Source organism: Lagenorhynchus albirostris, chromosome 20 (genome assembly GCF_949774975.1).
Source record: "Lagenorhynchus albirostris chromosome 20, mLagAlb1.1, whole genome shotgun sequence".
NCBI classification, from domain to species: Eukaryota; Metazoa; Chordata; class Mammalia; order Artiodactyla; family Delphinidae; genus Lagenorhynchus; species Lagenorhynchus albirostris.
In genome coordinates this window covers 54,707,531-54,721,042 of record NC_083114.1, presented here as the reverse complement: position 1 = coordinate 54,721,042, position 13,512 = coordinate 54,707,531, and the positions used below count along the sequence as shown (strand labels likewise).

The 13,512-nt window shown below is 53.5% G+C and overlaps 1 protein-coding gene across 1 annotated transcript; it reads right to left on the bottom strand.

The window, feature by feature from the left end:
* Positions 1-1,625: 1,625 nt before the first annotated feature.
* On the bottom strand, positions 1,626-12,195 carry CPSF4L (cleavage and polyadenylation specific factor 4 like). The gene is made up of 7 exons (XM_060135277.1): positions 11,965-12,195; positions 11,364-11,414; positions 8,824-8,976; positions 3,877-3,972; positions 2,939-3,032; positions 2,474-2,513; positions 1,626-1,650 (listed from the first exon to the last, which is right to left on the bottom strand). Exons 1-7 carry the CDS (start codon positions 12,065-12,067, stop codon positions 1,645-1,647), a joined length of 543 nt encoding a protein of 180 aa, XP_059991260.1. The 5' UTR covers positions 12,068-12,195; the 3' UTR covers positions 1,626-1,644.
* Between the last annotated feature and the right edge of the window lie 1,317 nt (positions 12,196-13,512).

Sequence of the window (13,512 nt, the reverse complement as noted above, 5' to 3'; positions counted from 1 at the left end):
TCTTACACTTAGGGAAGCCATATAGGGAAGCAGCTGTCATGCTAAAGAAACCACTTGATTTAATTGTTCGTTTACAGCAGCAGCTGAGGCCGTGTGCACAGGAAGGCCACGTGCCGCCCAGAACTGTCGGCGGCAGGACGGGAGCTGAGCACAGGACAGTGACCGTTTCCCATACACTCGAGCTCTTGGTTTTACTTACATTGTGCTCCCCCGTTCTATGAATACCTCGTTCCTGCCACACTCAGTCAGCCTCCACTCCTGCTATATTTTCAGTAGCTCATTCACGTACAGAAGAGGAAATTGAAACACAGCAGGCTGCTTCTGCACCTCCTTTCCTGGTTAGGCAGGCAGTGGGCTAGCTGAGAACAGAATCCCCTAGGATGGCCTTTGGGCGTCTTCACTAGAAGGTCCTTCAGTTCCCCAGACCGACCAGGGGTATTTTTTGGTAACTTCTACCAGTTGACTCTTACTGGCATAATGGCTCATTTTTCAACACTACAAGAGAAAAAGTTAATGGTGTGACTTTTAGTAAATTCAGATCCTAAGAGAAAAATCCTAAATTGTCTAGGGCACCCTAGGAGCTGGTTAGCTGGCTTTCTGAGGAACGTGATGGATTCTGCTCATAAATGAAGGTCCATTTCTGGCCTGAAAAAGGCCTTGAGGTTCAAGCCCCATCACCACTAACCCAAAGAACAGGGCTGTGGATGCATGAAGACCAGGAAATCCATCGTGTGAGGAAAGCAAGGCCTGATAGTACAATTCTCTTGCAGACTAGAGAAGGCAAAGGTCAGGACAGTTCAGAGGCCATCTCACGAGTGTAAAACATGATTTTCTTCCTGAGGAACCAGAAGATAACAACCAAGAAATGTAAGGTGTGGCATTCCCTTCCTTACCAAGCCGCCCCTTACCAAGACTGTGCCAAGTCTTAAGGCTATTATGTATAAACAACTCAAGGGATTGTCAGGTAGCAAAATAGTGCATGAAAGATGTTTAACTTATTAGCCTTTTAAAGAAATAAACAGTCTTGTCTGGCAGGAAATGCAAATAAGATGAGGTTACTGAGACCTTAAAATTGGAACAGTTTGGTCTCGCAGCTAAATTCCCCCATTCTCTCTTAATTTGCACTCCTAAACCTCCGTCCGATTTTATCTTGCTAATCACCCCTCGTCTTGCCCTCAACAGAGCAGTAGCCCCGCTCATCACCACTCACCCTGTAACACGGGCCCTCTTCCAGGGCCCTGAGCCCCAGGCAGTAAGTGACCGGGGGCTCCTGGGGCTTCATCTGAGGGTGGAGAAGCAGACACTCTTTCGGGGAAGGGGGCTTGTGAGGTTCCCAGGCAGAAGCAGGAGGTGCCGAACCCACTGGCCGGATGACAAGCTGCAGAGAAAGTGAAGCCAAAAGGAAACATTTATAGACACTCCCTGTGTAGAAAGAGAGCAGGGACTCCGGCCAGGCCTTCAGACTGAAACCAGGTTGCGAAATGCCTTCGTTTACGCCTTAACTGCCGAAAGCGTACCTTTTGATGGACGTTGGAAATGGGCTTGTGAATTCCCCAGTGTTGACGATCGCTTCCCACCCGCTGTCAGCGATCCCACTGGGAGCCAGCAGGGGTCGCCCTCCTCATGTGCCAGTGCCATCCCAGCCTAGGGCTGTGTACAGAGCCCCTAATTAGCAAGAGCTCGGGTGCTCCCCCCGGCGTTCGTGCTCCCTCTTTGGCCTCTGTCAGACTTTACTGGCAGGCCAGCATGCAGACATCCCCACCGGGACCGGCAAGCTTTTTCTGCAGGAGCCCAAACAGTAAATATTTTCAACTTTGCGGGCCATCTGGTCTCTGTTGGAGCTACGCAACTCTGCCATCGTAAGCATGAGGAACAGTCAGACAGTATGTAAATGATGGGCTTGGTCCTGTTCCAGTGAAACTATTTATGAGCACTGGAATTTGCATTTCCACACATTGCAAAATGTTACTTTGGATTTTTCTGTCGCCACCTTTAAGAAGTCATTTTTAGGTCCCAGGCTGTACAGAAACAGGCAAAAGGCCAGATTTGACCCCACAGGCTGTGGCTTGCTGAGCCGGGATGGAGGCTCTCGTATCAAGACTTGATATCAGTGGGAGGCAGATCTGTTCCCATAGGGACCAGGCACAACCAGGATGGCCCTGATTCAGAACAACTCTGGACCATGGGTCCTCAGCTAGACCCCAGGTTCTTGAATAAAAACCACACCTGTGTTCTGCAGCTAAGGAGAAGGAAAGCCTCAGGGGCCAAGAAGCTCTGCCTGAAGCAGAGACGACGGAGGTCCGAGGGGGTCTGGGAGGAGCGACCCCGTATGTGTGCCTTTCCCAGGATCCGGGGCAGATGGTGTGAGAGTGAGGGCACCTGGGAAGAGTGCAGGGCTGGGGAGCAAGGGTTCCCCAGGGAACCATGCAGTAAAGGAGTGAGCCACATCTGCCCCCCTCCTACCTGCACTCACCTTCAGGTAACTTGGGTTGAATAAAAGATTCATCTTGGGGCTGAGGGAGGCATGGAGAGACATAGTTACAGCCGGGCTCTAGGCACCGCCCAAGCTCACTGCTCATTAACACGTCCTGCACCAGCCTGAGGCAGGTTTCCTGTTCTCAGAGCCCCACAGGGAAGGAGCCGGCACCCCAGCCAGGGAGAATTGCAGAGGATGGGGGTGGCGGGTAGGTGTTGAATGTCTCTACTCCTGTTTCTAAGAGCTATACACCCATCCCCAGCAATGGATAGGCACTAACAGGATGGGTTAGAGTTCAGTGCAGCCGACAGCACCAGGAGGGGTGGGCGTAGGGTGGGCGAGAACACCGTGGGTAGGTGCTCGCCGGACACTTCACTCCCCACCTCAGGCCAGTGAAGGTGCAGAAGGATCTAGGTCTAGAAGCCAGAGAGTGGGCCCAGCACTCGGGGGAGTCACACTTACTGTGCAAATTGGCATTTGGGTCCCACAGGGCAGAAGCCAGCTGAGTAGTTAATACACATTATTCTGCGGACGTGGCGATATTTACACAGGGGACCTGCTGGGCAAAGAAAAAACAGCTAGAAGGATCTTTAGCTAGTGGGGGAAACACACATGTCAAAGCTTACCGGCAAGGGGAAGCACCAACTTCCTAGCCACATGACTGAGATGGGAAAGGGCGCCTCAGAATGTGTGGGGAGTAGGTGTCAGCTGGCCAGGCCTGAAACAGTAGCGTCAGAAGTGTCCCTAACGCGCTGTCTTGGAGGACTTCCATGGATGTGGGCTGTAACATGCTTTTATTTATTTAGCTGTAGCAGGTTTGGCTGAGCAAAGGCCAGCCAATCACACATCTTACTAATCCTCCTTCAGCCGCCCTCCCCTAAAATCCTCCCCGAACCAGGGCTGCCAGGAGCTCAGTAAGAACACCACACCCGGATACCGGAAGAGAAAGGACGGCGGTGCTCAGAGCACGGGGACTCCAACGGGGGCCCTGCCTCCGAACTTTGGCCAGATAGGGACAGTGAAATGTATTTACGTGACACCCAGATGGGAAGGAACAGAGAAATGTCTCCTATGGGTCAGACCCGATGCGCAGGGCTGCCCGAGGGATCCTACTTCCACCTGGCCCAACGGCCCTCAGGGGAGCTGGTCCCCTTTTCATATTTGTTCAAGGTTACACAGTCAATACATTCTTGAAGCCATTGGGATTTGAACCGCAGTGAGCCGGCTCCAAGAAGCCCACCATGTACTGCAGAGGGTTTCCACTGGGGGGAGCTACAGAGGCCTGCTGTGGGATTTCAACCTGGGGCGGACCTCCACAGGCCGCATCAGGAATGTGCATCCTTCCCCTGCCGGGAGACTCCCCCATGTCCCCTAGAGCCCCCTTTCTGTCAGGGCCTCACCGTCCTTGCAGAAACCTTGGTCATACCACGGACAGTCCCGGGTCTTGAAGGCCGGCTTCACATGGAGAAAGGGACATTCCTTGTTGCTGCAGTCACCTGAAAATCCCAGAGTTCTTTGTGCATAAGTGGGTTCATGTTTGCAGTCACTTCCGCCCTCCCGGAACAAGACTGACCCTGCCCCTTGCGTATAAGCCACTTCTCTGCCTTCTGGTGGTCAGCAGCTTTTTGAGGACAGCAAGATATTTCTAAACCTTCCTGCAACCTAAGAAAGGCGGATCGCAATCGTACTGGCTAAGCGGGACTTGGGTGTGAATACACACATCTGCTAGAGTTGGGGCAGGGCCAGATATCCGGAGGTATTTAGAGACTACTTGGGAGGAAGGAACGAGGAGAGATGGGGAAGGGGAGACCCAGAGCCAGCAGCTTAAGGTCCAGGAAGGCATAGACGCTGCGTGAAGGTGTTGCTGTGCACGTGGCTAAAGCTTCATCTCTATGATGAAACCTCCATGGCTTCCAGAGTAAAGGGGTGCAGTTCTTTCTGGGGGAAATGCCAAGAAGAGCAGAGCACTGCTTCAAAGCTGGCACAGGGATTAAGATAAATGCAACACAGAGGGACACCTGTAGTTTCGCAAAGCCTGTGCCGTAACCTGTCTGTGGATTAGACCAAGACCCCGGGCTCCTAGGAGGAGCCAGCCCTGTTTGCATAGACCACAGGAGTTAGGGAGGGAGTCTAAGCACTCTTAGCTTCCCCTTAGGGACCCAGGGGCTCTGAAGGAACCAAGGGGGAAGATTCAGCCCTGTTTTCACCTCATTCAAGTAGAGAATTGGTGTTTCCAATCTCATCCTCCTTAAAAGCCTACAACTTAACAATGAAAGATCAGAAGGAGAAATTAAGGGAACAATCCCATTTACCGTCACATCAAAAAGAATAAAATACCTAGGAATAAACCTGCCTAAGGAGGCAAAAGACCTGTACTCTGAAAACTATAAGACGCTGATGAAAGAAACCGAAGATGACACAAACAGATGGAAAGATATACCGTGTTCTTGGATTGGAGCAATCAATATTATCAAAATGACTGTACTACCCGAGGCAATCTACAGATTCAACGCAATCCCTATCAAATTACCAATGGCATTTTCACAGATCTAGAACAAAAAAAATTTTTTTAAATTTGTGTGGAAACACAAGAGAACCCAAATAGTCAAAGCAATCTTAAGAAAGTAAAATGGAACTGGAAGAATCAGGTTCCCTGACTTCAGACTATAACGCCAGTCATCAAAACTATGGTACTGGTACAAAAACAGAAATACAGATGAATAGAACAGGATAGAGAGCCCAGAAAGAAAGCCACACACCTATGGTCAATTAATCTATGACAAAGGAGGCAAGAATAAACAATGGAGAAAAGATAATCTCTTTTCAATAAGTGGTGCTGGGAAAACTGGACAGCTACATGTAAAAGAATGAAATTAGAACACTCCCTAACACCATACACAAAAATAAACTCAGGATGGATTAAAGACCTAAATGAAGACCAGATACTATAAAACTCCTAGAGGAAAACATAGAACACACTTTGACATAAATCACAGCAGTATCTTTTTGGACCCTTCTCCTAGAGTAATGGAAATAAAAACAAAAATACACAAATGGGACTTAATTAAACTTAAAGGTTTTGCACAGCAAAGGAAACCATAAAGAAAACAAAAAGACAACCTAAAGAATGGGAGAAAATATTTGCAAATGATGCGACCAACAAGGGATTAATCTCCAAAATATACAAACAGCTCATACAGCTCAATATCCAAAAAACAAACAACCCAATCAAAAAATGGGCAGAAGACCTAAACAGACGTTTCTCCAAAGAACACATACAGATGGCCATTAGGCACATGAAAAGATGCTCAACATCACTAATTATTAGAGAAATGCAAATCAAAACTACAGTGAGGCATCACCGCACACTGGCCAGAACGGCCATCATCAAGGTCTACAAATAATAAATGCTGGAGACGGTGTGGAGAAAAGGGAACCCTCGTGCACTGTTGGTGGGAGTGTAAACTGGTACAGCCACTATGGAGAACAGGTTCCTCAAAAAACTAAAAATAGAGTTACCATATGATCCAGCAATCCCACTCCTGGGCGTATATCTGGAGAAAACTATAATTCGAAAAGATACATGCACCCCTATGCTCATAGCAGCACTATTCACAGTATCCAAGACAGGAAAGCAACCCAAATGTCCACTGACAGATGAATGGATAAAGAAGATGTGGTACATACATACCGTGGACTATTACTCAGCCATAAAAAAGAATGAAGTAATGCCATTTGCAGCGACATAGATGGACCTAGAGATGATCATACTAGGTGAAGTAAGTCAGAAAGAGAAAGACAAATACCTTATGATATCACTTGTATGTGGAATCTAAAGGAAAAAAAAACACAAATGAACTTATTTATAAAACAGCAATAGACACACAGACAGAGAAAACAAATCTATGGTTACCAAAGGGGGAAGAGGGGAGGGATAAATTAGGACTTTGGGATTAGCAGATACACACTACTCTATGTTAAACAGGTAAGCAACAAGGACCTACTATATAGCACGGGGAACTCTACGCAATATTTTGTAATAACCTATAATGGAAGAGTCTGAAAAAATAATATACATCTATTATAGAATATATATATAGAACTGAATCACTTTGCTGTGCGCCTGAAACTAACACAACATTGTAGATCAACTAAACTTCAATACATTAATTAATTAAAGCCTACAACTTAGCGCTTTTCAGAGCCAAAAGGAACGCCATAGTGTCAATTCCACTGGTTTCCGAGCAGCTCCAAAGAGATCTATTTTTTACATTGGGCTTGTGCAAAGCAAGGTTCCACCTGAACCTTCAAGAGTACCACTCCTTCCCCAGAGTTTCAACCCCACTCTTACCCAGTTCTCTCATTTCACAAACGAGGACACCAGGTCTCTCGGCCAGCAGGTGGCACCGCACCCCACCCGCCCGTCTGCCTGTCAGAGCCCCCTGCCCAAGGTACCTTTGGGACGAGCACATCCCAGAGCAGAACCAAAGCCCCCGGGCTTCCTAGCTCCGTTCAACTGCCCTTTCCCACTCCTACATCTCCCCAACAATTTTTTTTTTCAGGCTCCGCGGCGGCTCACGGGCCCAGCCGCTCCACGGCATGTGGGATCTTCCCGGACCGGGGCATGAACCCATGTCCCCTGCATCGGCAGGCGGACTCTCAACCACTGCGCCGCCAGGGAAGCCCATCCCCAACAATATTTTTTAAGTAAAACGATTTACTTCCAATGAGAACTGTAATTATGCTTTGATATTAGAAAAAGGTATTCATTCATTTACTCCAAGAGCAAAAAACACGGGTTACCTATTGTAACCACCAGTGTATACGTCCGCCCTCACAGTAGGGATTATTTGAGAGCAGAGCGGACCTAGTTCTATTCCCGTATCCATGCCCAGCACGTCCCCAATCCCCCAAAGAAAGCCAACCAAGGTTTTTGAAAGAATAAAGGGGCATTTTAAATTAAGAGCTTTTTAGGTGACGCGACCAAGGGGGACCAGGATTCATATACACTTTGTCCTTTCTTACAAGGGACACATGCGGGCAACCCTCATGAATTGCCACCGCCAGGTCTCAAGTCCGAGGAGAAGGCAGGAAACAGAATTTGAGCCTGGGGGCTTCCCTGGTGGCGCAGTGGTTGAGAGTCTGCCTGCTGATGCAGGGCACACGGGTTCGTGCCCCAGTCTGGGAAGATCCCACATGCCCATGCCACGGAGTGGCTAGGCCCGTGAGCCATGGCCGCTGAGCCTGCGCGTCCGGAGCCTGTGCTCCGCAACGGGAGAGGCCACAACAGTGAGAGGCCCGCATACCGCCAAAAAAAAAAGAATTTGAGCCTGGGGGAAGCTCTTACTGACCTTGGGGGGGTGGGGTACCTTCTTCCTGGATACCCAGGAATGCCCCCCCATGGACACTAATGAGGAACAGCTGCCCACAGCCCCCCGACGTTTCAAAGCCAGGCCGCCTCAGTCAGAGGTGTCCCTGGAGGCTGGCCCAGCTCTCCCTCCAAGTCCCTCTTCGGAATACAGTTTGAAAACTACTAGACTAGATCATCCTTAAGGCTCCTTCCAGCTCTGAAAAGCACTGAACTGTAAAAGTTTATGGAGAAAGATAAGACCTGAAACACATGCACAGATCCCGTTCTTAAACCGGCAGTGGCTTCCCCCTATGTAGCCCCTCAGATGACAAAAGACTTGAGTCAGAGGGGGGTGACATGCGGGTCCAGACCTGACCACACAAGGTCATTTCAGGGGCCAAACTTCTGAAGCTCGCGATCTCCCGTTTACAGTGACTTTCTATTGCCAATCAGTGATGCCAGTTTTCCATTTACCGAAGCGATGTAAAGTTTTCTTCTAAAAGAGGAGTTAAAAATAGCAAGACGGTCGAAAGAGGAGGCGATGGTGCGCGTCGATGGGGCAGGTGCTTTGTGGAGACCTGGAGCACCGTGAAAATGCTTGCTGTTTGGGAAACACTGGCTCCGACCCACCCCAGCCCATCCCGGGGCTTGAGAGAGGGCGTGCTCAAGGCTCGTTTCCAGACAGCCCGTCTGGGTGCGTGATTAGCCAGGAGTGGACCAGGGAGGGCAACAATTCAGCCTTTGATTCCAGCCCTCTCCCTCCGCCAGCGGGACCGGCTGCGTGTGCCCGAGCCTGCTGGGGCAGTGAAGCAGGGCTCAGAGGACAGTTCCAATTTTTCTAGGGGGTTGGAGAAGCAGGGCCCCCGCGGCCTGGTCTGCCCACCTGGGACACGCGAGGCCTCCTTTGGGGGCCCCTCCCCGACTTCATCCCATCCCTCGGCCCCCACTGCTACCCTCCGGGGTGTGTGTGGGGGAACCGGGAAGGGGCATTACCGACCGAACTTGGAGTAGAAGTAGCACACGGGCATCCTGGTGACGTCGTACTGGTGCAGGAACTTGCACTGGTCGCCCTTCTTGCACAGCCCCCGGAGCCAGTGCTTACACACCACCATCTTCTCCCCTCGGTCATGCCGGAAGGGGCACAGCTTCCCTGGGGACACCAGAGCACCCAGCTGGGGGTCCCCGCTCGCCTAGAGCCTGAGCCCAGCTCACCCCTGGAAGGAAGCCCCACCGCCCCTTCCCCTGGAGCCTGGGGGAGGCTAGAATTGGGGGCCAGACACGGCTTAAAACACAGCTTCAAAGCCCTCTCTGCCTAGCATGGTGCCCTGGCCCTTCTCGAACCCCGGGGAGCCCCCAGGCTGTCAGGACGCCTTCTGCAGCACCTTCCACACCCCTCCCCTCCAGCCTGACGGGGTGCTCCTACCAGACAGCAGAGCCCCGGTTTCCAGCCCCGGCCCCCCGAGCCGCCACCCATCCTAGCAAGGCGCCAGCACAAGGCGAGGCTCGTAAAGGGCCTGTTGGATTCACGTCTTAAAAACCCAATGCGGCCTCCCTGGCGGCGCAGCGGCTGGGAGCCCGCCCGCCGATGCGGGGGACGCGGGTTCGTGCCCCGGTCCGGGAAGATCCCACGTGCCGCGGAGCGGCTGGGCCCGGGAGCCATGGCCGCTGAGCCTGCGCGTCCGGAGCCTGTGCTCCGCAACGGGAGAGGAACAGTGAGAGGCCCGCGTACCGGAAAAAAAAAAAAAAAAAAAAAAATGTTCTGTTTCCTGATTCCAGAGATCTAACATGGTGACATAGGAGCCAGCTTGGTAACAATTCAGAAGGAACTGGAAATGCTACATTTCACCCTTTGTCATCTTCACTCAGGTGGTCTTGCCGTCGGCAGGAAAGACACCCCTCGGTTTCTTAGCAGGACCCGTCTCGTGCTTGGCCACCTCTCCGATAGAATTTGTGGGGTGCTGGGGAGGTGTTCTTCTTAAATAGCCTTACCCTCCAGCCCTGGCCATTGGCTTGCCTGGGTCTGACGTTCCAGACCTAAGAACAGTTTTATTTCTTTGCAAGAGGGTATCTCTGTGAACCACTGTTCTAGAGACTGGATGGACCAAGCTGAGGAGACAGGACTCCAGGAGGCATCACTAGTCCTGGCTTCACAAAGCCTGGAGTGGCCGACAAGCTCATTTCCCTCCTCACCCCATCGTCCAGGGCTGCCCCAAACACGGACAAGGCATGTGGCAAAAATGGCCCCAGGTCCCCCCTGTGCCTGGGCCCCTCCTGGCCTCCCAGCTTCCCAAGAACAAAATCACTTGGATCCCAAAAGCAGGTCCTAAACTCATTCAGAGTTTCTTAACCTGGATCTCTAGGGGGGACTGGAGACCCCCAAATTGGAGGCAACTGGGGGCAACTGGGTTTCCATCGGAAGAGCCCGTGAGTGGTTCAGGAGGCAGAAGCAAAGCTGAGAGCCGCTGCTTTTCAGTCAGGTACCCCACACCCCCCGAAGCGCTGCTTTTGGGGAGAAGCGTTTGGAAGAGCAGTTTTTCCGTTTTGTTTTGTTCTTTTGGCCACGCCACGTAGCATGAGGGATCTTAGTTCCCCGACCAGGGATCAAACCCACGCCCCCTGCGTTGGGAGCTCAGAGTCTTAACCACTGGACCGCCAGGGACGTCCCCATGGAAGATTGAGCCACGTTGGGATGGGGGAGAAATAAGGATGCTTGTTGTAGCATCTCAGAGACTGTGGCCAGAGCTTTCTTAGGACACAAGAAATGGATGCAGGGACTTCCTGGTGGCGCACTGGTTAAGAATCCACCTGCCAATGCAGGGGACACGAGTTCGAGCCCTAGTCAGGGAAGATCCCACATGCTGCGGAGCAACTAAGCCCGTGCGCCACAACTACTGAGCCTGCGCTCTAGAGCCCGCGAGCCACAACTACTGAAGCCCGCGCGCCTAGAGCCCGTGCTCCGCAACAAGAGAAGCCACCGAAATGAGACGCCCGCGCACCGCAACAAAGAGTAGCCCCCACTCGCCACAACTAGAGAAAACCTGCGTGCAGCAACGAAGACCCAACGCAGCCAAAAATAAATAAACTTATTAAAAAAAAAAAAAAGGAAATGGATGGAACAGCTGAGCAGGTCCCAAATTAATTCGGAGGACAAGAGTAGGGGGAAGGAAAGCACTCCCCCTACTGGGGGAAAATAAATAAGTCGGTGGCCTCCTGGGAGCACACAGCTGACACCCACAAACAACCCCACCTCCAGCAGGGCAGAAAGAAGGGAATGTCTCCTTCAGGGCAGCCCTGCCTGCCCTAATCAGTGCTAGTGAATCAGGGAAATGCTAGGGGGGTGGGGGAAGGTAGGCTTCTGGACGGAGCCCCCCACTTGCCCTTTGCCTACTTTTTATAAGACTAAAATTTTGCCCCGTCCCCCCTTCCCCTCCCCAGGTGCAAATCCAACACCCTATTCCAGGCCAAGCTGAACCCCGTGTGGCCTAGACAGCCCCCGCTGCCACCCAGCCCCGACCCCAGCCCCACCTGCTGACCCACCTTTCTCGCAGAGCCCTTTAGCGAAGAAGTTGCACACAGCTGAGCCGGACTCTGGAAGGAGAAGAAGGCAGAGGAGGGGGGCAGCTTCTCCAGAGGCTGTGGCTGTCAAAGGGCCCTCACCCCTCCAGCAGCACGTCTCCCTTCTACCCACCAAGGCCTGGGCCTGGGGGTCCTCACGTCCTGGCCCTTGGGTTGCCGGCCTCAGGAGCCAGCCTTCAGCCTCCACACCTAAGCCCCCCCAACTCTGAAACGGAGGTGCTGGAAGGGCGCAAGGCCCCCTGGGAGCTGGAGAGGCCAGTGTGCTTCTTCCCAACTTCTTTCAATTTACCTCTCTCGGGTCTGCTTGCCCAGAAGCCAGCCCCATTTTGTTTTTTTTTTTGAAGTCCTGGAAAGGATGTAAGGGGGGGCCTGAGAAGCGAGGGGCTAAGCTGGGGCTCCCAGATGGCGGGCCCAAGCCCCCCTGCTCCTCCCTGGCGAGCAGCAGAGAGAAGGGGCCGCCCCATCAGGGAGCCAAGCAGAGGGGCCTGCAGAGAAGGCCGGCGGGGGGGCGGGGAGGGAGGGGGAGGGCAGGGGGGGCGGCGGGGTCCCCGTCCTCACTCACTGTCCATGCCCTGGAAAGGCAGGAGTCCAGTGCCCTTCTGCATCTCTACATCCTTCTCGAAGGTGAAGGTGATCTGCTCCAGCCCTGCAATGACCTCCTGCATCCTCTCTCTCCTGCTGGGGCTACTAAAAGTTGCTCAAGCCGCCTGCAGATGGGCCTAATATAGCTCATCAGAGGCCCTTAAGGGGCCAGGCTCTGATGCGGAACCCCATCTCCCCGGCTGACTGCCGAGTTATACTCCCCAGGCACAGCTAGACAGGCGTTACCTGATGCAGGTGCAGACGCCCCAGGGCCCCAGTCCCCTACACCTGTACCTAAGTCCCACTCTCAATGCGCGCTGCTGGGGAAGGATGAGCAAAGCCCCACACGCTGCTTATCTCTACATGTTCCCAAAGACGCCCATGCAGACGTTACCAAGCCCTGTTCGTACTTTTTTTTTTTTTTTTTGCGGTACGCGGGCCTCTCACCGCTGCGGCCTCTCCCGTTGTGGAGCACAGGCTCCGGACGCGCAGGCTCAGCGGCCATGGCTCACGGGCCCAGCCGCTCCGCGGCATGTGGGACCTTCCCGGACCGGGGCTCGAACCCGTGTGGCCTGCGCGTACTTTTAATGTAAAGACACAGCCACAGGTGAGCTGTGAGGAGAGTTGCACAACCCAGCCCCGGCGAGGCTGCGCTGAGTCTTCTGGATTCGCGCGAGCTGGCGCCTGGGAGCCGGAGGGCCTGGGGGCGGGGCGAGCGGTGCAGAAGGAGGGAGCCCCCCTCGGCCCCCGCATTTCCCTTCAATCAGGCCCCAGCCCACCCCTCCCTCTGGGACTCCTGACGCCCCTCCTCTGGCCTGAGCGACAAGCCAGAGTGAGCTCTTCACGGGAGAGAGGGAAAAGCACCGACTCCCGAGGACTCGGAAACTGCGGGATGAATAGCGCTTTGTCTACCACGCGCACGATCCGGTGCTGGGCCGGGGGGCGGGGGGGAGGTGAGACCAACCGGAGGCCGCGGCCTCGCAGCGCGGGCTCCGCCCGCCACCCCGGCGCCTCCCACCCCTGAGAAAGTGCTTTGTAAACGAAATCTCTGTGCAAATGTTGTTTTATCATCGTTACACCACCCCTGCCCCCAAGGCTGGGGACGTCGGAAAAGGCTTTCCAAGGAGCAACTGCGGGCTCTAACTGGGGCAGGCTTCCCCCTGCCCCTGCTCTGGCCCCCAGCAGGCCTTCCCTGCCGATGGAGCTGAGGTTTCAGAGTTGCTGGGGGGCGATGCCCGCAATCCAAGCGCCCTCCTTCCTGGACGCAGCAGGGCGAGGCGGGCCGCGCCCTGTAGGCCTGCGGCCGGGCCAGCAAGAGGGAGCCTGCTGGCTTTTGTTTCCGCCTGGCTGTGGCTCCCACACTCGTTCTTTTGAACCCTGGATCAGAAAAGAAAACGGCTGGAGAGATAGACACCTGGAGCCCAGGCGGCGCTGGGAGGGGCAGGGAAGGGATCCCGGAGTCTCCCGAAGCTGGGAGCTCCCTCCAACTGCACCCCAGGGAGGCAGAGGGGCAGAGGGTCCCTGGGAT

Coding starts and splice junctions, on each gene's coding strand:
- CPSF4L (XM_060135277.1), bottom strand. CDS start 12,067: ATGCAGGAGGTCATTGCAGGGCTGGAGCAGATCACCTTCACCTTCGAG. Junction 8,977..11,363: donor TAAAGGGCTCTGCGAGAAAG/GTGGGTCAGCAG, acceptor TGGTGTCCCCAG/GGAAGCTGTGCCCCTTCCGG. Junction 2,514..2,938: donor CCCAAATGCCAATTTGCACA/GTAAGTGTGACT, acceptor TGCCTCCCTCAG/CCCCAAGATGAATCTTTTAT.